Source organism: Stegodyphus dumicola, chromosome 1 (genome assembly GCF_044657685.1).
Source record: "Stegodyphus dumicola isolate Sdum_Otavi_A_Nest chromosome 1, ASM4465768v1".
In the NCBI taxonomy this organism is placed as follows: Eukaryota; Metazoa; Arthropoda; class Arachnida; order Araneae; family Eresidae; genus Stegodyphus; species Stegodyphus dumicola.
This window is the reverse complement of record NC_140768.1, coordinates 35,998,188-36,024,200: the sequence shown is the minus strand read 5'-3', so window position 1 is coordinate 36,024,200 and position 26,013 is coordinate 35,998,188. Positions and strand designations below refer to the sequence as shown.

The following is a 26,013-nucleotide window of genomic DNA, read 5'->3' as shown; positions in this document are numbered from 1 at the left end:
TTATAGAATAAAAGAATTTATTAATGAATTATTTTTGGGAATATATTATTTTGCTCTTAAACTTCTTTGGATTGATACCATATGCAGCCAACCTTTCATCTGATACAGCAAGTCTTTTGTCTCCTACAGGCAGCTCAAAATGTCCTTTTTTATTAGAAGAATGATTTCTTTGAGAAATGTTCTGTTTAAATAATACATTATCAGACTGCTGATGAAACTTTTTCTTTTTCTTACGTTTTCGTTTCGATGATTTTGTGTTATTCTGATTTTTCTCATCATTTAAGTCCCCATTCGCAAATGAAGTTTCAGTTTCTTCTTTTTCATTTGATGAAACAGGCACAGATTCACATTTTTTGGAATTATTTTGATTATTCTCTGTTTTGATTTTCTTTTTCTTTCTACTACTACTCTCATTTTCGGAACTAATTTCACCAGTTTCATTAATTGAAGAAATATTATGTTCTTCATTTGAAGCAGATGTTTCAACATTATTTTCACACAAATCTTTCTTTCTTTTCTTAGATTTTTTCTTCCTTTTATTACTAGTATTTTCATTCTCAAAACTGACTTCACCAACTTCAGAAGTTGAGGGAACATCATTTTTTTCATTCAAACATGATACTTCAACATTGTTTTTATCCAAATTTTTCTTCTTTTTCTTAGATTTTTTCTTCTTTCTATTATTTATATTGGATGCTGGTTCTATTTCTTTTTGATCAGGTTCTGAATACACACTGGCTAAAACCTTTTGCTTTGTGGACATATTTTGTGCTTTTTTCTTGAATGCCTGCACATCATAAAGTTCTTCATCTTCATTTCTGTATTGGCATGTTTTTTTGACAGAACACCATTGATTTAATTCTCTGTCATTAGCTGTAAGAATTTCATCAACTGTCAGTCCAAAGTCATTTGGCACTACCTTCCTATATTTGAATCTGACTGGCATATCACCAATTATATCTTCATAATCTAACCTATAATACTCGTCCAAGTAGTCATCAAATGTTTTGCCATCAGGATCAAAAATTGGTTTAGGTTTAGAAACTACTTTAGCGAATAAAGATTTCTTTCTAACCTTTTTCCTTCCTGTGTGAGTTGACTCAATCATTTCTTTCTCAAACTCTGATTTAGAATCACTTTTAGAATTTGTAACCTCAACATCTGATTCTTCAGAAGCACTTTCTTCAAGCTGTTCTTCTCCACACTCATCATTTTTACTTGGTCCAGTCCAATGGTCCCAATCTTCATTATCAAGTTCCTCATCATATGGAAAATTTGGACGTTCTTCTTCTTGAACAGCATAATAATCATCATTAAAGAGCTCTTTCATTTTCTGGTCATGTTTTTCAGGATCAAAGTCACTCTCTATATCATTTTCATCAAGGTTCAATTCATCTTGTCCAGACACTTCTTTCAACTTTAAAAATTTTTCTTCAAGTTCTTTTCTCTTTAAAGCTTTTAAACGTTTTAATTCTTCTCTTTTCTGCTCTTTCTCCTTTTTTTTCCTTTCAACGTATTCTTCACGCTTCTTCTTTCTTTTATTATCAACACGTCTGAGAGAATCTCCTATTGTCCTTGGATAGCGTTTAATGAATTCTGAATCCGGCTCTTCAAACCGAAAATTATACTTATGTTCAAACAATTCTTGCTTTTGCATATCTTTTTCATCATCACTGAGCATTGCAATATCTGTAATTTCTTCATAAGTAGGAATCTCATCATTTTTATCTTCTTCTTTATATTTCTTATCTAAAATAAAATCTCTCAAAAATTTCTCATTTTCATCCAGGTTTGGATCATTCCAAAACTTCCTCAAAAAAGACATTTCTTTCTTAATATCTTTTGGTACCTCCTTTTCTTGGCCTTTCAACCATTTTAAATAAGCAGCCTCCTCATCTTCCTCTTCTTTCTCAGTTTTCTGACGGACTTGCAGTAAATCACTTGCATCATCCTCTTCCTCTTCATCAGAACTTCCAACAGCTGCTTTAAAACTTTTTTTTACTTCTTCCAGTTCCTCTGTATAAGTAGGACCTTTAGCTGGAATGTGTTCTTCATCTTCACTAAACTGCCCATGTCTTTCCAGTACAAGTTTCCTTTCATAATCCTTCATATACAATGGTTTCGGTTTTTTAGATTTAGGTTTTTTTTCAACCTGTTCTTCTTCAAAGAATTTGGTATTCTCATCATATATCTTTGGATCTTTACTTTTTAGAAGACTCAGATTCTTTAGGAAAACTTCATCATTAATATCTGGAACTTCTTCTTCACTTTCAGATGAAGAAGTCTCACTGATATCTTTTTGGAGATCTTTAAGCTTTTGCATTTCTTCCTTATTTCTCCAGACATCATAATTATCAGCATAACTTTTATTGATTTTAATATCAAGATCTGAGTCTGAAGAGTCACTTAAAAGAGATAATTTTTCTGACATTGTAAAATCAGAGATGATTCAAATATTTAACTACAAGCAAACGGATATGTTTACCACACAAAAGTTCCAAAGAATGAGATCTCTTCACAGTTCCTGTTGAGAGAGCAAATATTTAAAGTTAGGTAAATGGTAAAGAAATCTGATACATAAATTGAAAAAAAAAATAAATAAATAAACAAACTTTATTTAAGAGAAAGGAAAGTTTCTATAAGATTTGAGATTTTATATAAAAAGGAAAGGTACAAAATACATAAAAAGTCATTCTGGGCTGTATTACAGAAACAATCTTTCATAACATAAATGTTTTGACAACTTTTAATTAAAATAAAAATCTATAAAATTACAAAATGTGGTACAAAAAGTACGACAACTTAAGCCTAGCGAGGCAGACATATCACAATAACTAGTGTGTTGTTTCTTGTTTTGTTAACAGGTTCAAAGCTCTCAGTAGGTGACTGATTGGAACAACACACATGTACAGACACGTGTAGCTTCTCACACACAACGTCGGTAGCCATGTAGCATAGATCTAATGAACACATGTGTTTGCTGTTGAGTGTTCTTTCAAGAACAAGGACTCTACAACAATATCATAGCATAAGTTCAAGCATTATTTCGATTTTAGAAGAAATAGGAAAATGCCAATGTGACAAATTATTCTGAATTCGGTGAAGAATTTATGAGCAGCTTCTTAAGCCACAATAAAGAAATCACCAAGTCACCCATGTTCTGTGTGCACTCAGGCTAATATAGAAAGGATGTAAGAGGCAATACTATGAAGTCTCAAGCATTCTGCACATCACTATGCCATGCCAGATAGAAGTGTGTGAAGGATATTACACCAGGACTTAAACTTTCATCCTACAAACTGCAATTAGTTCAATCAGTTGTAGCCTCAAGATTACAATGTAAACATTCTGTTTTGTTGATTGTTAATAGAACTAATGGAAGAGGACCCAAGCATTTTGCATAAGTTAATCATGTCTAATGAGGCATACTTCCACATCAATGGATGTGTCTATAAGTACAATTGTTGTTATTGGGCACCCCAAAACACAAGTTTGATTCATGAGGTGGCCCTCAATAAGCCAAAAGTAACAGTGTGATGCATGTTAGAATAGAGTTTTTAGACCACATTTTTTGCCAAGATGAAGATGAACATGCTGTGAATGCTGCATCCACTTAGTATGTGTCCATGCTGGAAAATTTTCTAATGCTACAACTGACAAAGTACCATCTTAGGTTTGGTTTCAACAAGATAGTCACATAGCACACAACCAATGCAACCATGATGACACTTCACAGCATGTTTCTAGGGGGGGGGATTATCTCTTGTAACAGTGATGCATAGCCAGTACATTCATCAGGTTTGTCAGCATGCGGTTTCTTTAACAAAAAAAATTCTATGTGACAATACCTGGAACCTTGCCTGATTTGTGTGACTCTATTTGACATGCAATCCACTAGACATGTTGCAAACCCACTAGACATGTTGCAAAACCCACTAGACATGTTGCAAAAAACGATGAGAGCTATGCAGCAATGTGTTTGATCTCTGAGACATTATTTTCACGAAGTAACTACCATGCATTTCACTTTTGTATGTAATGTAACTGTAACTAGAAATGAAACTGTTTGTGCAATAAAGTGACTTACATTTTGCACATAAACATCATTTAACTTTTCAGCCACACCCTGTACTTCATTTTTTTTAGTTAAACACATAGATCACTATGTGATATAGCTTTTTAGCCTTCTCCACAATTTTTTTTTTTTCAAAAGACACAACTTGCTTTCCAAAAATTTATTAAAATGCAATTCCAAATTATAATTTCCCTTTTTACAAAATCAATTATAACTCCTCATCTAAAAATTCCACTACTGAAATCATTCTTCAGCACTTAAAAAGTTCATTCTTAAAAATGTGTTTTACCAAAATAAAGCTGTCCTCATCAGAATAGCAGTTAGGGCTGGTGGTTGCAATATCGTTCATTGTGACCTTCGCGCATACTGTTGGCTGAATTTGCTTTAGACTTTCAACCAGAACTTCTGTAATTTTCAGCTGAAAAATTACTCACCCTTAAATTAATCTGTGTTGAGACTATTACAACGACAAAGCATATGACGGCAATCTACCTAAGAAAAAGAGTGCCTTTATAGAGCACTTTCTGAGGGAAACCCACATTACATCTGAGTAAAAACTCGAAAACACTCATGCAACCTGCCTGTTTGCCAGGATTTGAACCTGGGTTGAACTATTAGTGCTTAATTACTGATAGGTGATGAAAACAAGGATTTGCTACTGATAAGTGGCCATAAAAAATGTATTTCACTGTTTTCAGAATGTGGTATACAGCTTTTGCAAACATGTAATAATGACACTGTCATTGGAAGATCTGAGTGATGAAAATATTGTGATAGAAATTAACATGAGTAATGGTGTATAAAAAGATTAATCATAATTATAAATGAGTACTTCAGATGGAAACATGTAATTAGGCAAATGGGTCACTTTTATGCAAAATAATTTATCATGTAAAATTATGAACACATATTAATACTAGTAATTAACTCTTAATGTGATATTTTAAAAATCAAGTTTTATTATTAACTTCTTTTGGAAGAAATGGAATGCTAATCACTCTTTCTGTGTCATTCATCAATCAATTTTTATATTATAAGAGATGACACCTTAAAACAAAATCAGATCAGATATAGCAAATGAAACTTTGGGTCCCTTGAAATGGTTCTAGCAAGATTTCATTTCAGTAAACTACCTCAGAACTATAAAACTTTGTAACATATCAATTAAGATTAATTTTCTGAACTCCAAATTTTAATTTTTTTCCCCTAAAAATTCAGCAACTATTAAATGAGGAGCACTGATGTTGTTTCTATCATATGGATGTAGAATGAACACATTTTGAAGAAAAATGAAACTTAAAAATTTTAATCAAGTATTGCTGAACTCTAAAAGAGATATGGCAGTGGCAAATAATCAAAGAAAACCAAGTAGAATTTTTCTCTAAGGAAATTAACATAAAGTACAAGGCTCACAGAAGTACTGGGTTACTGCACATTGAATGCTGGATTTTGAGATAAAATGATGTTAAGAAATACCACCAAATGTATCTAGTATATTGAATATTAAAGTTTAAATACCTCCACATACTTTTTATTTGAGTTTTAACTTAGCCACAATGCAACAAGGCCACTCAGAAACATGGCTTGGTTTGTTTTATTAAGATTACAGCAAAGCACGCTAGGGCTATAAGTCTAAGGCAAAGTATGCTTTCGTGGAGGACTTTCAAGGGGAAACTGGATCATATACATATTACACATGGAGAAAACCACGAAAGAAAGCTCCAATGCAGCCAGCCCATTCGTCTGGGATTGAACTCAGGCGCTCAGCAACTTTACTGCTTGGCTCCTGGTAAGCGTTATTTCAGAATCAAGGAATTTTGTTACATAACATAGAGAAAGACAAGATCTTGGAAGCTCACAAATCAACCATACATCAATGGTTTGTATAATTGAATGAAAAATACATTACAAATGAGATGAAAAATATATTATTGTAGATATACAATAATCATTAACAGTCAGCCCAGCTGGTCAGGTATTACAATTAAAACATATCCCTAAAATATAAGGAAGATAATGGTGATTGCTCGGTGACTATTCCTTCTTAAAAATTGAAAAAAACTATTGATACTGAGCAGAACTGCCTCAACCTTCTGAAATGCATTAAAAGAATGCCTTGAATGATCTAGACAGGTCTACAGAGATGGAGTTATAAGGCTTCATGACAATGTGTTCTTCTTGATAAATATATTTGTCAAGAACAACAGTTAAAACTACACACACACATATATAACATATACATTATATATATATATATAACCCACACTATGAGACTTCTCCTCATCTACCACGATTATCAGACCCCCTTCCCTGAAAAAATATATTTGGATATTCTTTTTGATGCAGAAATTATTCACCCGTTGATTATTCACACCTGCCAAGGCCAAAACAATTTTAATAAAGAAATAAAAAGTTGGTTACCCCAAAAAATACTTGACAGGAAAAGCTGGTGGACAGATTTGAAATCAGGACAAAAAGTACTATTAAGAATTTGATGTCTGCAGAAAAAATACCTCATTACTACTACTATTATTATTTTATTTTTCCAGTGTCATGAATAAACAGCAAAATGACAATAAAACACCTTCAATCCTCCCAACTGCATGAATATCAGTTTGTTCCAAATAATAATAGTGGCATACACTTACCAAATAGTATTTTTGGAATAAAAAAAATCCAACTTTCTTAGCAATCACAATTCAGAAATCCTATGAACAAATTTTTGTCATAAAAATGAGGTAAAGCTTGTACAAAATTAAAAAAATATGAAATATAAGAAGCTAATTCTTAATTTCTAAAAACTAAAAACTATATAAATTCTAACAGAGAGCTCTTGAAAAGATAATTATTATGCATAATGAATCATAGTTGTTATTATACAAAATTCTTTCAGACAGTTTTTTCATTATGGTTAAAATTAACAGGTGACTCTATGTGATATTATGATTGTATTACCTTGTTACTTAGCAAAGAGAAATAAAAAGTAAATAGCAGTGAGACAGCGAATAGCAAAATATGATTTTTTATCTTTTGATGAATTATATATATATACATACATAAATCTCTCTATAGAAACTATAACAAGGTATTGTAAATAAGATATTCTAACATTAATTTTATTCCATTAACATGGAAAACTATACCTAAATAACTGAAAATTTAAAATGATTACAATGAATAGAATCATGATACCAAAAGCCAAAGTTTCAAAATTATTTACAGATTTAAGATAAATAAAAGTCTTGGCTAATCTTTGGAATATGGTAACAGATAGTTTGGCAACATTTTAGTAAGGCGATAAAGGTTACTAGCTAGGACTTTAGCAATAATCTGAGAAGTACACAGTTCGAATCACAGATTATATTGTCTTAGAGAAATGAGAGATCATGATTCATGAGACATGTAATGTGACATTTTTCGGAAAATTCCGATCGTGATTTTAACTAAAAAGCACTTAAAAACAATTTCACTGCTAAAGTGCAGAATCGCCCACTTATTTGTTTGGCGCTTTTTACAAGAGTATGAAAAATTGGATTTTTGTCAATTTTCTTAGACTTTTTCAGTGAAAATAGGTCGATGTGTACATGGATAAAGTCAAGAGTGTGCGCAATGCCATTTTTGTGTAATTCTGGGATGTTTTTTTAAGTGAAAATAGGTCGACGTGTACATGGATACCGTGTAGTATGTGCAATTCTTAAAAACGCGGCAAGCAGTGGCCGATTCTGCTTTTTCTCCCAATTTCACACCTAATCTTCGTCATGATTAAGCACCATGAGTAAGTTCCATAAAAGTTCTAGCATAAGCGTAATTCGGCTAGCAGATTGTTGGAAAAAATGTTGAGTTAAAAAAAAAAAAAAAAACTAGCAGGTTGCTGTAGCAGGGATGGTCGCCAAAAAATCGCCAAGTTACCATAATCCGAAGATTAGCTAAAGTCTTTAATACAGAAGTAAATCTTGAATTTCAAAATCTACGGAATATTCAAGCATATATGTGTGACCTGTTAAGAATATAAATTAATGGTAAATTTTTGTCTTTAGGGGGCAGAAATTCTTACATATCATTAATTGATTATACTTTTGGGACAGAACAATGCTTAAATTTTCTGGCAAAGACTTTGCACTTACCCATAAATTCCATATCTTATTTTAGCTGCTACAAGTTATAAATGATTTGCAGAAACTCATGGGTAATAAATAAAAAGAAGGGATTTGAATTTTCTACACTGCATTGCATAATACCATTAAAGGCAAAAATTTATCTTTTAATTTAATTCTCCATATCCAAAAATGGAAAAAGATGTAATGTCTTTTTTCAGCAATATGGAATCACAATTTCAAAAGTAGTAAGAAAATGACCATAACATGGCCTACTAAGTATCAGAAAATGTGTTAGGTTACATATCACAGTAAAAATTGATAAAAAATATAAAAAATATTTTATTCATCATTAAACTAGTTTCTTTTGATGAAATTTAATACTTGCATTAGCTTATAAATTATACACATTAAACTTTTAATTGTAATTTTCTCAAGAAATTAAAAAATATATATTGATTAACTATATAAGCAAATTAGCTGTCAACAGACAATTTTATTAGTGAGTGTTATGAATGTATACATAAGTATATAGTATTAATCCTTACTAATTACACCTGAAGCAGACTAGTCATACAGCAGAAGGTAGTATATTTTGTTTAGGTATTTTATACAGATGCAAAAAGCACTATGATTCAGTTTTAATGATTTGATGCCGACTGTCATGCAGATGTGCCTAAATGAAGCGCATTCATTTTCTGGTTGGCATGTCAGTGTGACAGATCATTTTCTTATTCACCCCTGTGCGTCACATATTCAAGTCAGAGTTTTGGAAGATTTTAAAAATTAATATTTTTGCCACAAGATTGCATTATATGTATGTAATAACAGGAAGGAAAAAACGGAGCAGCACCGATGCGTAATACCTAGATATTATAGATCATAGATCCATATTGAAGAGGAAAAACTCTGATTGTGTAGTATGCTAATATGTTGACTTCGTAATATCTAAAAAACTTAGCAGATGAGACAGTGTTAATTTCATTTTTATTTGCAATTGACATTTGTGACCACAGTTCACTTGGCACTCTAGTCGTGCCTATTCAAGAAAGTTTATATTTTTGATATTGTTCCCATAGGAAAAGAATAGAATGAAGTTTCAGTTCCCAATTATTACATCATCAGCACTGTGCAGGCCATACAAAATGGAATGGTGGAATTTACTATTATGTGTGTTTTTCGAGCATCCATCGTTCTAACTGTGGTATACTGAGAAATTAATCATAATCGGATTGTTGCTATAAACAGCATATAATCCAGTGAGGTAAAAAATAAGAAACTGCCCATAATGGTCCAAGTGAACATAGAAGGAAAACCGACAGCTATGGAACTGGATACAATGTGTGCAGTGTCGGTAACAAGTTTAAAAAATTTCCGGAAAATTTCGAAAAAGAAAATTCAAAATACAAGTCTGGTATTTAAAACATATAATGGAGAAAAAATGATACCTTTAGGATTTACTACATTTAAGATAGAATATAAAGGTCAAAATAAAAACTTAAAACTTTACATTGTTAAAGAAAACCTTGATACAATATCTGGTCGAGAATGGCTTTCAGAGATAAATTTAGATTGGTCCTCAATAAAGTCAATTTCTGTCTCTCAAAAGGATAGTTTAAATAAATTATTGGAACAATCTAAAGAGATTTTTGACAGAAAATTAGGTGATAAAAAAATTATGAGGTTCAACTTGAAATGAGGCCAAATGTTTCACAAAAATTTTGTAGAGCTAGGCAAGTACCACTTGCGTTAAAAGGCCGGCTAGATGAAGAAATTGATCGCTTGGAAAAAGAGGGTATAATCGAAAAGGTTGAAACATCAGAATGGACAACTCCGGTGGTACTAGTAATTAAGCCGGATGGCTCTATATGACTGTGCGCCGACTACTCAGTGACAGTAAACCCAAATATTGTTAAGCATCAACACTGTTTGCTGACCACTGAAAAAATATTTTCATGTTTGAGCGGACGAAAGCGTTTTTCAAAAACTGATTTTAAACATGCTTATTTACAAATGAAAGTACACCCCAAGACTCAAAAATTGCTAACAATAAACACACAGAAGGGATTATATAAGTGTAAGATATTAATGTTTGGGCTAAATGCAGTGCTGGCAATCTGGCAATGTTATGTAGACGGACTATTCCATGAAATAGAAGGGTGTAAAGTCTTCATGGATGATGTGCAAATAACATGGTCTGATGATGAGGCACATTTAAATACTTTAAAAAATTTCTTCGAGAAATATAAAACTCATGGACTGCAATTTAATTTAGAGAAAAGTAAATTTTTTCAGGATGAAATACAATTTTTAGGTCATAAAATTGATGCTAAAGGTTTACATAAAACCAATGACAAAATATCAGTGATTGCAAAAGCCCCAAGACCCAGAAATGTCCAGGAAATTCAAAGTTTTTTTGGGATTGGTTAATTTTTATGGAAAATTTTGCCCTAAATTAGGAACAGTCGCAAATCCCTTATACCAACTAAGAAAAACTCAAAATGGGTTTGGATGGGAATTGACAGGAGGCTTTTCTAAACATTAAAAAAGAATTGTGTTCACAAAAAATTTTGATGCATTATGATCTAAAATTACCTTTAACATTGGCAACTGATGCATCACCTGTAGGGTTAGGTGTGGTACTTTCTCACAAACTTCCTGATGGAACAGAAAGGCCAATTGCACATGCTTCTAGAACACTGACTGAAACAGAGAAAAAATATTCTCAAACCGATAAAGAAGCTTTGTCAATCATTTGGGGAACTAAAAAAATTTTTCTGTACTTAAAAGGCAGGGAATTTACGTTAACTACAGGCCATAAGCCTTTTATTGCAATTTTTGGCTTAAAGAAAGGCATGCCAGTTTTGGCAGCAACAAGACTCCTGCATTATGCTTTGGCTTTACAGTCATTCCAATTTGACATTATTTACCGTAAAACAAACGAGTATGGTAATGCTGACTTTCTATCATGATTATCGATGAACTCAAAGCAACTGTCTATTCAGGATGATGTAACTATTTTTCAATTACAGCAGATTGAAACTCTTCCAATCATTGTAAGTGATTTGGCTAAAGAAACTGAAATTGGTGCAAAAATCAGTCCTCTCCTATGAATACTTCAAAGCGACAGTGAATTGAAAGGAAAAGAGATAGAGTATAGTCTCCAAGATGGCTGTATAATGTATGGTCAATGTGCTTGTACTCTAAAATGATACCGTGAGAATGTTTTGAAAGAATTGCACCACGGACATTTAGGGAATATAAAGATGAAAGCAATTGCTAAATCTTATGTGTTTTGGAATGATATATAAAGATATTGAAAATACTTCCAAAAACTGTTCTGAATGTGCAAAACATAAAATAGATCCTCCTAAGGTAAAAGTTTATTATTGGGAGTACACGAGCGCACCAATGGAACGTATTCACATTGATTATGCAGGACCTATTTCTGAGCATATGTTTTTGATAATCATTGATACTCACTCAAAATGGCTAGAAGCCTATCCAATGAAATCAAGCTCGAATTTCAAAACAATAGAATGTTTACAAGACATTTTTGCATGATTCGGATTACCAATATTGTTAGTGAGTGATAATGGGCCACAGTTCACTTCACATGAGTTTAAGATATTTCTATAGAGTAACGGAATCAAACACAAAACTACAGCCCCATTTAAACCATCTAGTAATGGGCAGGCTGAACGGTACGTGTTTACAGCAAAAACAATCTTTAAGAACAATGCAAAATTATCCAGGAACATCGAGACAAAAACTCAGTACATTTTTTATGCAATATAAGAAAGCTCTGAATTTAACTACTATACAGAGCCCTGCAATGCTAATGCTGAAGAGGGAAATTTGAACAAGAACAGATTTATTGAGACCAGATATCAAAAAGAGGGTGGAAGACAAGAGTTCGAAAAGGAACTTACGAGTTTGCAGACTGACAATTTAGAGTTCGCGATAGAGTGGCAGTAAGAAATTATTGCCAAGGTGACAGATGATGGAGGTTTGGAACCGTCCAATCCAAGGATGGGCAGCTTCATTACTCCATAAATGTAGATGTTCAGCTATGGCAACAACATATCGATCAGATGCAAGATGGAGGAACCATAACAGATAAGGGGTTCATACGTCCATCTCCAGCTCTCGTGATTTCCACAGAGCCTGATAAGAGTGGAGTTCCAGAACCATCCGGAACATAATAGCCAACAGGCAGATGAGTCTGTGTTGTCTTCTAAGCTTTTACCTGATGTTCCATCCACTGGACCTGCTGGTGATACAACCAGCTTACCAAAGAAACCAGCAGTGCCACAACCTTAGTGTCGGTCCAGTAGAATTCAACGTCTCCCAGATAGACTGTAGTTCTGATAAAGGGGGAGGGATGTGGTATATTGAGAACTTAATCATAATCAAACTTAAAACTGGCACTGTGCCAAAAATTGCAGGCATGCGCAGTAATAGTAAACCAGAACTAAGACTGGAATGCAAGTAGTTGTAGATTACGTGTGTAAACGAGGATGATATCTTTTGTACATAATAAAAAAGCATGTAGTTTAATACAGCATCTTGTGAAATAATTATCCACCAAAGAATACACAGCACTAACTATGCAACAAAGTCTTCTAGTTATGATGCAGTCCCCTCCAACACCAATCTGTTGCAACTTTACTCTCACCAAGTCATCTTATTTCAATAGTAACGTAGTTGTATCACAATAAGAAAGCAGTTTATTACATCTAAATCATTATCACATGTACATAGGATTTGAAAAACATGTAAGTTCTACTCAAAATGAGACAAAGATGACTCACATGCACTATATAAACATAAGGCTAAAGGCATGTTCTGCACTCGCAGGCTTCCTGACAGTTCTTTAAATTCACATATGGTATTTATTGATGAATATTATGGGAGTTGTTTTTTTCCCTTTTTTCTTTTCCCACCCCCCAAAGCATTTGATGTTTGAATTTGCAGTCCAGTTGCTAATCAAGAATTATACCTTGTGTATGTGAAATGTTTCTGTTTTGAGTGTTACAATGTCAGCTTAAAAATTTAACAAATTAAATTAATCTAAATGAGGTACGGTAAGTGGCCGAGTATGGTTAAGTGGCAAATAAATCTGACCCTGAACAAATTAACTAACCAACATTATAGTGCATCAGGGCAATAAGCTATATTTTTCTTTTCATTACTCTATGCAAATTAAGAAAATAAAATTAACAAATCAGCAACTACTGGTTAGGGAATCGCTTTACATTAGAGAGAGATGAGAGGTAGTTTTTAAATCTTTAAAAAAAATAAAAAAATGAAGGATAATCAGTATTGAAAAAACATTATTTAATGAATTTTTTTTAAAAAAAAAGGTATGACAAATAATAATTCATCTTGGGATTTATTTTTGACTTCAGAAATTTTTGTTTAAAAACACATAAACATACACACACATTACAAAATTATATGATTCCTAAATTCACATTACATTACATAATATTAAATATATTTAAATGAATTAATTTTTCTCATTTCAAAACATTTAAGATATATAAGATAATACTTACACTGGAAAATATAACTGAGCTTCAGAGAAAGAGAAAATAGGCATCCAAAGCAAAGGGGCAAAAATATCCAAACAGACGACTTTTAATTACTGTAAGAAAATATTTTATGATTTACACTCTTTTTATGAAAATAATTTATAATTAAAATGAAAAGAAAATTCAGAGTACATAAATCACTTTATTTTAGAAATCGAGCAGCATCGACTACAGTTTAATATGAAAGAAATATTCTAACATAATCATTAAGAAATATCACAGACATGATCTTTGGAATGATAATTTGTTTTGGTTAGTGTTAGATAAAAGTTATCTGGTATTTTGATTGCAATGGCATCATGAATACTCAAGATTTGCTGCATTTGAACTGAGGAAAATTCACGTTTTCAGGAAAATACTTATGCATTTGCCACAGGTTTCAGAATATAAATTCCCTTTTACATTTATCCTTAAAACATTCCTCTTCATGGAAACAGTAACTAATGGCCTTATGATGCACCTGTTGATGGTTGATAGATATTATAATGTGCTGCAAATATCTTTACAAAACTTTAGTAAAATTAGTGTCCCGTATTTATGAAATTTAAGTAAAAGTGATGCACTCCAAGCTGGACATCACATACAACAGTTTTTTCTCAAATATTCCATTAATCAGTATATCAGTAAACATTCATTTTCATGGCAAGCTACCAAGTACACCAGATCTCAATTTCTATAATTTCTGGCTATGAAACACATTTGAAGAATGCATAGAAGCAGCTCTGGAACAAATAAAACAGGATACCTTACCACAAGTTAAAAGAATCACAGAGGTTCAGTTGTCATCAGCAATTAAACAGATTATTTATCACTGTCTTCAACTTTTAAAGACTTTGCAGTGTTACTGTGTATGAATCATGCATTTAAGTAAATCAAATTATGTGTTCTCTGCAATAGTTGTTTGTTTCTTAACAAAAAACATTATTATTATTTTGGGGGGGGGGTGAGAACATGCATATTACTCCAACCTTTGTAGAAATTGGCAAATTTTTAAAAATGTATCAGCATAAACCATTCTCTTATCAGTTCCTCAGTTTTAACAAAAAATTTTGCCATTTTTGTGTGCAACAAACCCTAGGAATTTAACTGCATTCTAAGTTTGTAGGGTTTTTTCTTTTTTACAGAAACAGTGATATTTTTTCCCTTAAGCTCATTTTTAACGATCTGACCAGCAAAGGTTTCACTAAGAAAGCCTGAATTTCCCAAAACTGCCATAAGAAAGAGGCATTTTCTTGACTTTAATGGCAAAATGCCCCTCCGTGCTTCATACTTGGATTTACATACTTCTAATATATTACCTTAATTTTTTTGAGATTTTTTTAAGATGCACACATATATAAAAAATATAGAATATATAAAAGATTAAATTAGCAATGTAAATTTCGCTTCTGTATCCTAAAAATAGTAGCACTGCGTCAGTCGTTTCAAAACTAATCCATGTCATATGATTCTTACGTAATTCTGATAATGGAAATGGAAGTAAAACTCTGACAGCCAATAGTAATTTTATAGCAATATTACCTATCCAATCAAAATGTTTTGAGAACCAAAACTAACTCAATCTAAATCAAGATTTCACCCTGAACATAATGCACTTTCTTTCCATGCTTCCATTATGTTTGCCTAGCTTGACTGTAGTCTGTCTGTACCTTCTTTTTTACTGAAAATCTATCAAAAATGTAAGCTTTCTGGAATAGGCACAATTAATGTGTCAACTTGATTATGGCCACAACATGTTTACTAAAATAAAAGTTGAATTAAATATACCTTGGCTGCAAATTTCTTATTCATTGCGAATCAACATATCAACATTCTATGACATCAAAATTCTCATCATTCATTACAGATCAACTGCCTCCGTCTACTACAAATTCTATTACATATAATATACAGTACAAAGTCCGTAATCCAGACGTCCATTATCCGGACCTGAAACTTTTTTTTGTATGCTTTACGCATGCGCGTTGGGAGGATGAGTCTCCAGATACATTAAAAAATGCTTGGCATAATTTATGGTCAGCTACCATATTTCATGGTGAGGACGATGAAGATGATAGCCGCAAATATGAAGGTTTTTGGACATTGCAAACTAAAGGTGAAATTTTCCAGTTATTGGATTTTGTAAAGAAATGTGGAGAAGCGGTAATAAATGAAGATGATATAACAGAAGTTTTTCATTGTGATGACAATGCCCCAATCATCAATCAATTAGCAGACGGCGAAATCTGTAGTATGGTTCTAGATCCAGAAAATACCACTTCCAATAGTGAAGAAAGTGACATACAAGTTATTGAGAACGAAAACATTTCGATTGACAAGTTAGTCGGTATTCTTGACACAGCAATTACAGAACTTGAACAGTGGAACTTTGCAACTGAACAAGAAATTATGTCTGTTTATAGAATTAAAGAGAAAGAATTAGCACAAAAAATGAAACAACTTAAACAACTTACATTGAAAGAAATGTTTAATAAAGTAAACAAATAAATATTAAGCTTTTTTTTGTACCTGTGGCAGTTGCCTGTAATGGAAAAAACTACAGTAAAAATTATGCAGGAATATAGTATTTTGTTTCAAAACTGCTAAATGGAGCAATTGCTTTGAACCACTTCTTAACCGAGATTATTGTAAAATTTTCATCAAAACAAAAGAAACAAAAATATACTTATAAATAGATTTACTGACTGATTTTTCAGAATAAATACCTGATTAAAATGTAAAATACGCACATATATACGCATAAATTCTGGTATCAATCCATTATCAGTTACAGCTACAGAACACTCAAAAAAGGCCCAATTTCATTACTGTTCCCATATAATATATATGCGGTTAATTAAATTGTTTACTTATATATATATATATATTAATGTGTAAAAGTTAAATCAATCATTTCCATAACTGAAAATTAATCAAATAAAGACAAGAATGTTAATACACTGAATGATAAATATTTAACACACATTTAAACCTGATCCGATTAAAAATTAAGGAATATTTATAAAATACATGAGAAGTAAGTGATGAATATACTTTCAGAAAGTGAATATAACTGATAAAAATAAATAAATATAATTTGATCTTATATTTAAATTCAACTTAAATACTCAACAATTTTAAACCAAACAGTTGGAATGGTTCTACTAGTTTAACCCCAGAATGCTAACCTTACTACACAGAAATGATGAAGCCAAACATTTGTAAAAAATACGACTAGTAACATTTTAATTCAAAATGTGGTTTAATTAAAAATTTTCTGAAAATATTTTACATCAAAAGGTTAATAGAAAAATATTTTCATATACAAAGAAAATAACTATTTTATCTTCTCATTACAATTTGTGTGCACCTTGTGTTCACCACACATTGCAGTACATTGTGGTCATTTGCCATTTAGAATAAGGGCAGATTGCAGTACATTGTGGTCATTTGCCATTTAGAATAAGGGCAGATTGCACATATTGTCCTCTTATTTGACTTCTCTTCTACTTGACGATGTCTTCGATCATTCACATTAAGCATTCTGCATATATCATCTCACTGAGAGTGGCTTAGAGGTGAAATCATAAAGACGTTTCTCTAGCCAAGTCTGATCTATTCTGCACCTATATTTCTCATAAATTCCCTTTGATATAAAATTCTTCCTTTTCTGATAAGCATTGGGACAATAAATAACACAGAAATATATTAAAGTTATATTTGAAATTCCATAAAAAATACAAAGGGGTTATTGCCTTGTTTTTCGACTACTAAATATTTGACTGCACATCCAGTCAAAAGTAATGCCACCTTTTGTAGAATTTTAAAAGTCTACAAAGTCCAGTTTGTAACTTTCTGCATTTATGACTTTTATCTTTATGTTATTGAAACTACTTTATTTGCCTTGGGCTTGTAAGACAGGAGAGTTATTTTGTTATGAAGGCAGATCAAGAAATGACAGATGTACCTGTTTCTAGTTTTACATTCAGACATTCATTTAGAGTTTCTCTTTTGTTCATTCATAAAATTCCAACCATGGTAAATTTAAAAGATGGTTTCAAAAGCTGAGTGGCCACTGAAACAGAAATAAACCAATTATATATGTTATATTATGATCTGATCCATGTAAAGACTTAACTAACTCTTCTACAAAATATTCAACTAATGGGAGATCCTTGGTATTTTGTAGACTTACCAACATAAGGAATAGCATCAATCATATCTGAAATATATCATTCTGAAATATTCATATATCATTCTGAAAACAAGGGACTTAAAGATAATTGAGATAAATTTCTAAATTATAACTTATGTAGAAGTTAATCATTAATAAAATTTATGAACATATCAAGTGTTGTAACTGAATAATATTAACCCTTTCAGTGGTAATGGGCACATACGTCCCAAAGATTAGATTTAATTCCCTATTGGCTAACTAAAACCCACTTTTAAATGAGTTTTTACATTTGCAGTGTTTTTAATGAATTAGGGAACAAATATACGACTAAAGAAACCTCGCTATTTGCCAAATGTGTTAAGTTGCACTTTGTAAAGACTTTACACCATATCATACTTAACTTGTACTGTAAGAATAAAATATTCGGTACATTTCATTTAACTTTATTGTTTATTCACATGCAGTGTAAAGTTATCACAATATCCTAAATGATTGGGACAAATAGCCCCATTTAACAATACGATTGGGACATATTATCCCAGGAGATTTCCAAGAAACTGGAAAAGTTAAAAACTTTAAACTCATATTACAGTCAAAAGTCGTTAATCCGGACTCATTGGGACTTCGGTGATTCCGAATTATCGATTTTTCCGGATTATAGATCATCAGTTTAAATATGGTAAGATGGCATGCAGAAGTTATAAAATTAAAAATATGAAACCGTAATTTATGAAATAAAGAACAATTATGATCTAAAGGGTATCAAAATTTACAAAAAAAAAAAAAAAAAAAAAAAAAAGCTTAATATTTATTTGTTTACTTTATTAAACATTTCTTTCAATGTAAGTTGTTTCGTTTTTTATGTGATAATACATTCTCTTTAATTCTATAAACAGACATAATTTCTTGTTCAGTTACAAAGTTTTGCTGTTCAAGTCCTATAATTGCTGTGTCGAGAATACCGACTAATTTGTCAATCGAAATTTTTTCGTTTTCAATAACCTCTGTCACTTTCTTCGCTTTCGGAAGCGAATTATAATGACGAGGAATTTGATTTAAATTATATCAAAGACGGAGTACATCAAGATGAAATACTACACTTAGTAAGGAATTATAAGCCAAATAAAATAAAAACATCGCCCTGAAGATAAGGATAGTACTGACAGATCAACTTCCAATTCATTGCACGCCACAGCATTAAAGATAAACAAAGTTTAGATAAACAAATGTTAAAGTTTAAATAAACAAAGGATATGCTCTTATCCATTTTTTGTTTAATGGACTTCGAAACATACTTTCGCTTTGTAGATCCTTTACATTAGTAAAATATATATCAGAAATTCTATTTGACATAATCGAAAGTTGAAGCTAACTTTTATAAAATTGTTTTAATAGTCTGCAAAAAATAATAAGTCGAATCCAATTCGAAGATTAAGGAACAACGCAATCTGCAACATTAACTGAATAAGATAATTTTCACTTATACCGTCTGTTATACATTAAACGCGCATTCGTAAATGTATTCGTATATTCACAGCCATAAAGGTCTTCTGCGCATGCGTCCGCAGAAAGTTTGTAGCTTTGAGGTCCGGATTATAGATCATTCCGGATTATGGGTGTCTGAATTAACGACTTTTGACTGTATACTTCTTTTAGTATGTCAACATTAAATTAAACAATTTTTCATAGTTCAATTTTAATCATGCAAAAGTCGGGTTGAAAGGGTTAAGTAAACAATCCAAGTAGCATGGAATGCAAGTTTCAATGTCAAATAGAACAGCATTTCAGTGTATACCGATGTCTCAAATAGAAAGAGCAGTTAATCTTTGGATTATGGTAACTTGGCGATTTTTTGGCGAACATTTGGCGACCAACCCTGCTACAGCAACCTGCTAGTTTTTGTTTGGACGCCATTTTGTTTTCACGAAGAAAAGGCATTTTTTTTTTTAACTCAACATTTTTTTTCAACAATCTGCTAGCCGAATTACACTTATGCTAGAACTTTTATGAAACAAAAATGCTTAATCATGACAAAGATTAGGTGTGAAATTGGGAAAAAGTGCAGAATCGAAAACTGCTTGCCGCATTTTTAAGAATTGCTCATACACGGTATCCATGTACACGCCGACCTATTTTCACTTAAAAAAACATCCCAGAATTGCACAAAAATGGCATTGCAACCACTCTTGACTTTATCCATGTACACTGCTAAAGTCCTAGCTAGTAACCTTTATCACCTTACCAAAATGTCGCCAAACTACCTGTTACCATATTCCAAAGATTAACCGAAAGAGCTACCATAAGTTCTTCTTTTGTAACAAAAAAAAAAAAAAAAAAAAAGGAAGGTTACATGAAAGGAAAAACCATTTATTCAAAGGGGAGTAAGGGAATTTAAGGAACATACCAAGTGATGTTGTAAAATTTACGAATGATTAGCTTTCTAGGATTAAGAACCAATTCTCAGAAATTTAAGACATACAGCTTAAAATCATATATTCAAAAGAGCAAAGTTGATGTACAAAATAATAAGGGAGAAACTCTGTTATGATATTATTTCCTTACATATTAAATCAGGTGGAAACTTTTATTCATTTCTCATAAAAAAAGATTCCCCCCCCCAAGATGTAGCTTTTCAAGAATTTCACTTGAATGTTTGTGCAAAGACTCAAAACAAATATTTTCAACAAGTGAAATAAAAATAATTTCTTATCAAATAAGTTATATAGTTTAACTTTCTTTGGTAGCATAAACTAGTATAAAACTCCTAATAGATGTTGAGTGAATTATCACTGTACCTGAAAAGAACTACAGTCTTGGAAAGGTTTAAAACAAACATTTTTATTAAATTAGAACTTGAATATAAAATACACTTCTCATGCTTGACAAGATCACCAACCACTTGTGGCAATGCAACTTAAAATAACAATTAAATCCAAATTAAAACTTAACTAGTAGTCAAAGATTATACAATTTAATTTAAAACTAAGTTAGCTCAGATCTTCTCACTGGTGTAACAATTAAAGTGATGGCAGCTATAAAGCAATCATGACTAAGTTTAACCTTAATAGAGATGGCAAAACCTAGTATTGTGGCCTCGAGAGGCATAAACATGCTCTATCTTACCATCTAAAAACATCAGCTTCATTACTTTCGGTTAGAGTAGACTTTAAGGTACCCTTGTATTATGGCGAAGTAGTTGTTTCATTTATCGCCAAGTTGTTGTTTCATTTATGGTAGCCTGAATAGTTGAATGTTATGGAAACTGTATTGTGACGTAATCGGGTGCATGATTCTGGGAAATTTTGAATCATGGGATGTTTTGTAAGCGCTTTTGTGGTGTGTGTTGGTTTTAGTGTTTAGATGGTAGAATGGCTGAATGTAGTAAGATTAATTTGAAGCTTCTCTACGATTTGGAACAAAAGGGAAAAAGAGCATTGACTGACTGGTGTGTAAATGAAGGTTTACTTAGTAGCCATTATAAGTGTCCTGTATGTAGCAGGATATGCATTTAGTTGAACATAAAAACCGTTTAGATAGATTTAAATGGATTTGTAGGAAGAAAGGTTTAGATGTGGCAATGCCGATATATGGATTCCAGTTCAGATAATTTTAGGAAGTTTTTGGATGTCATTAAGGAATTTTGTGTGCCACAGACTAAAGACGAAGGAATTCTAAATAGGGTAAGTGGATATTTGCTTTTTATAGTGTTGAAATGTGTAATATGTTTTTCATTTTTTTACATTATTTTTTTTTTTTTGTTTGGTTGGTTTAAAACGTAGTTTATTGATTGTTTTTTGTTTCCCTGTATTGTAGAATTGGGTGCTCCTTTGAATTTTTAAGTGAAAATGTATCGATGTATACATGGACAGAGTGAAGGGAGTGGGCAATGCAAGTTTGTACAATTCTTGGATTTTTTTTAAGTGAAAATAGATCGATGTGTAGATGGATAAAGTCAAGGGAATGTGCAATTCGGGGATTTTTTTTTAAAGTGAAAACAGGTCGGCGAAAATCGCCGTTATGCAAGGCAAAATAATAAGTCAGAGAATTGCACAAACTCGATATCCATGTACCACCAAAAATCACCAAGGGGTACCCTAAAATATACTTTCACCTTACTTTCATTACTTTATGATATTTTCATTATGGTTATTTATGTTTTTAATTTCAATAATTAATTGCTGTTTTATATAACTTTCAGCATATTGCCTGGCTACTGTTTTTCATGTGTTAGATTGGCAAAAAAGTAGTCGCCAACGATTTGTGTCTTTGCAGGAGTGCTGGGTGAATAATGCAAATACCGGGTGGCCATAATTAAACTGACAGTGCTCACAGTGTTCTGTAGCGCGATCTACTTGCGAGAATGATGTCACATTTTGTAGAAAGATTAAACAAGACGGGGGACGAAGGATTCTGCGAAAAAAATTAGTTCCAAAAGTCACCACTAGGGGAATATTTGGCGCTGTGTAATAGAAAATAGAGTGTTAACAAATGCAAATTAATACGGAATAAAATTACCTTTTATTATGGATATGCCTTACAGCACAGTATGGAAAATCTTATGAAAGATTATCAACTTCTATCCGTACAAGATCAGCCTTGTACAGGAGTTACTGTACCCCGACCATAATAAGCGATTGACTTTTGCTTTCACCTTTCTTGCCAGAATGGAGGTGGATGATGCTTGGCCATGGAAAATCTTATGGGGAGACGAGGCCCACTTTTACCTGAACGGAACTGTGAATACCCAGAACTGCCGAATTTGGGATGACAAATCACCACATGCAGTCACAGCAATTCCCTTACATTCACCAAAGGTAACTGTTTGGTGTGGGTTCACAGCGGAATTTATCGTAGGTCCATTCTTCTATGAGAACATTACTCTGACAGGACTGGAAACCTGTTCTGTTACCGGAGAGAAATATCGCCACATGTTGAACAGCTTTGCCATTCTGGCACTTCAGCAAAGACAATGCCTGGGGGAAATCATTTTCATGCAAGATGGAGCCCCTCCACACATTGCAGTATGGGTGCAACGGATGCTACGACAGAAATTCAGACCAGAGAGAGTCATTAGCCGCTACTTTCCAACTGCATGGCCACCTCGGTCGCCTGATCTTATCCTGTGTGACTTCTGGTTATGGGGTTACCTTAAGTCCAAGGTCTATCAAGGAGTGGTCCAGGACCTGGATACATTGATGGATAACATATCATGGACTGTACGGGAGATTCCTGCAGACATGTTACTTTCTGCTGTTGTGCATACTGTGCACAGAATGCAATATGTGGTCCACAACAAAGGCAGCCACATTGAACCTCATTTGAATGCAAAATAAAAGGTAATTTCCATATTGATTTGCGTGTGTTAACACACTCTATTTTCTATTACACAGCGCCAAATATTCCCCTAGTGGTGACTTTTGGAACTATTTTTTTTTTTCGGAATCCTTCGTCCCCAGTCTTGTTTAATCTTCCTACAAAATGTGGCATCATTCTCGCAAATAGATCGCGCTACAGAACACTGTGAGTTTAATTATGGCCACCCGTTACTTTACAGACGACCATAAATAAAAGTTCATGGACCCCAATGTGTATGGGTGTCATACACAAACAATAGAGCAGTTTGAAGTGTAAATGGTATAATAAATACCATCAGATCACTTGTCAATAGCACCTCGATTTTTGTCTTAATTTACATAGAACATTTACTCACACAATCCAAAAAAAAAAAAAAATTTTTTTTTCTTTGCAATGTTGGAAGAGATCATAAATGCTATGCCTTTCATTTAATGTCAATCATGTTTTATCATTTTATTTTATTTTACTTCATTTATGGATTGTAAGAAAAATTTACTATATGCAATTAACCTTGAATCTAAATTAAAGCAATATTCTTAAATAGTTATTTAGTATTATGCTTCCCTCCTTATGTTAAGGTGATTTTTATGGAGACAATAATGGAATTGTACCAAAATATTTTAATGTTATAAGCTATTAATTAGCTAGTTTTCTTGCATTATTTAATAAATAAATGGAATATAATATGTCTTGTGTTTTTACTTTCATATTCACTACATATACCCATGAAGTCCGTTTCATTTTCAGTCAATAATTTTTAATCATTAACTTCTAAAAAGGGATGTTCCACTTAGTATTACAGGTTTAAAACATTATACCATATGGAACTTTACAAGAAGTGGTTAATCTTCGAATTATGGTAACTTGGCGATTTTTTGGCGACCAAGCCTGCTACAGCAACCTGCTACTTTTTTTTTTTTTTTTTTTTTTTTTTTTTTTTTGACACCATTTTGTTTTCACAAAGTAAAGGCATTTTTTTCCAACAATCTGCTAGCTGAATTACGCTTATGCTAGAACTTTTATGGAACAAAAGGGCTAATCTTTGGAATATGGTAACAGGTAGTTTGGCAACATTTTGGTAAGGCGATAAAGGTTACTAGCTAGCACTTTAGCAGTGTACATGGATAAAGTCAAGAGTGTGCGCAATGCCATTTTTGTGCAATTCTGGGATGTTTTTTTAAGTGAAAATAGGTCGACGTGTACATGGATGATACTGTGTATGTGCAATTCTTAAAACGCGGCAAGCAGTGGGCAATTCTGCACTTTGCCCCAATTTTGCACCTAATCTTCATCATAATTAAGCAATTTTGTTCCATAAAAGTTCTAGCATAAGTGTAATTCGGCTAGCAGATTGTTGGAAAAAATGTTGAGTAAAAAAAAAAAATGCTTTTACTTCGTGAAAACAATATCATTTAATTAAAATATAATTAAATTAAAAGAAAGTGCAGAATCACAAACTCCTTGCTGCGTTTTTAAGAATGGCACATACACGGTAACCATGTACAAGACGTCGATCTATTTTCACTTAAAAGAACATCCCAGAATTGCACAAAAATGGCATTGCGCACATTCTTGACTTTATCCATGTACACTGCTGAAGTCCTAACTAGTAACCTTTATCGCCTTACCAAAATTTCACCAAACTACCTGTTACCATATTCCAAAGATTAGCCCAAGAAGCCTAGAAATAAGAACAAACCAACTTTAAACTAAATGTACATATAACACAGATATGCAATACTCTAATTTAAATAAATGTAAACTTCCGAAGCAGAAACTCGCTTGGTTTTAACTAAAAAATACTATTAAATTGCAGTTCAGTCTGTGCTAGACAATAAAGACAGTCTTCTTCCCATTCCATGTGACAGAAAAGACACATGCAGAGAGGGGAAAATTCGTCCATGCTTTCTTATAGCAGAAAGAAAGGAGGGAAATGAGGTTTTACAACTATTTACTTGTACAACACATTATTTGGTTAATGATGGTGGTATATGGATAGCATGCAGAGGAGAATGACAGCAATCATAACACTGCTCGTCTCAACTGTATTTTTTTGAATTTCTAATTCTATTAAAGTAATTAATAATGATTTTATTACACAAATGAGTTAAAAACTTAAAATTTTCTTTCCGTAATTTCTTATTCATAGGCATACGTTGCACCACTAAACTAAAACCACTATCACATCTACAGGCTATCTTTAACAGCCCCTCCAAAGAACTATTTTCCACCACTTTTGTTTTCAGGATGTCTGATTAGTGCTTCGAGTGAAACAGTTCAGTTTCAAAAGGCCTTTTTCGATCGCCAAGGATCGCACTTTTTCTCTTTAAAAGGACACTATTACAAAATGCTAAGGTTTATCAAATTGGCTGCGATAATCTTAATACAGAATCAAAAAGCGCGAATTTTTTATAACAATTTCATTACAATTCGCGCGGAATACAAACGTTTATACGTAATAAATTGTACTTACAACACTATATTTCCCATTTACAATTAGTTTATAGCATTTTCTAGCAACGCGTGCTATAATAAACACGCGACATTGTTTTGATTCCAATCACAGATATAGTAGCAGTGCCAAACAAAATCAGAAATATACTAACCAAAAATTTTATCACATCATCATATAAGAAAGATCAAATTAATTATTCTTGAAAACTGTTTTTTACGCTTAGTAATTTAGGCTATGATTTTTAAACATTCAATGCGATTTCTTGACAGAGAGATGACAGA

At 32.4% G+C, this 26,013-nt stretch overlaps 1 protein-coding gene across 7 annotated transcripts; it reads right to left on the bottom strand.

Annotated features, from left to right (window-relative positions):
• LOC118195319 (protein KRI1 homolog) lies at positions 1-25,887 on the bottom strand. Of its 7 annotated transcripts, XM_035366610.2 has the most exons (6): positions 25,751-25,877; positions 17,713-17,820; positions 13,731-13,819; positions 10,765-10,872; positions 6,724-6,783; positions 1-2,524 (listed from the first exon to the last, which is right to left on the bottom strand). In XM_035366610.2, the coding sequence occupies exon 6, from the start codon at positions 2,429-2,431 to the stop codon at positions 29-31; it is 2,403 nt and encodes an 800-aa protein (XP_035222501.1). In that variant the 5' UTR covers positions 2,432-2,524; positions 6,724-6,783; positions 10,765-10,872; positions 13,731-13,819; positions 17,713-17,820; positions 25,751-25,877; the 3' UTR covers positions 1-28. The 7 variants fall into 7 exon arrangements, with proteins under 7 accessions (XP_035222501.1, XP_035222503.1, XP_035222505.1 ...); XM_035366612.2 differs by lacking the exon at positions 17,713-17,820 and having other exon boundaries at positions 25,751-25,887; XM_035366614.2 differs by lacking the exon at positions 6,724-6,783.
• Between the last annotated feature and the right edge of the window lie 126 nt (positions 25,888-26,013).

Bases quoted from the DNA above. Each gene is read 5' to 3' on its own strand.
- LOC118195319 (XM_035366612.2), bottom strand. From the start codon at position 2,431: ATGTCAGAAAAATTATCTCTTTTAAGTGACTCTTCAGACTCAGATCTT.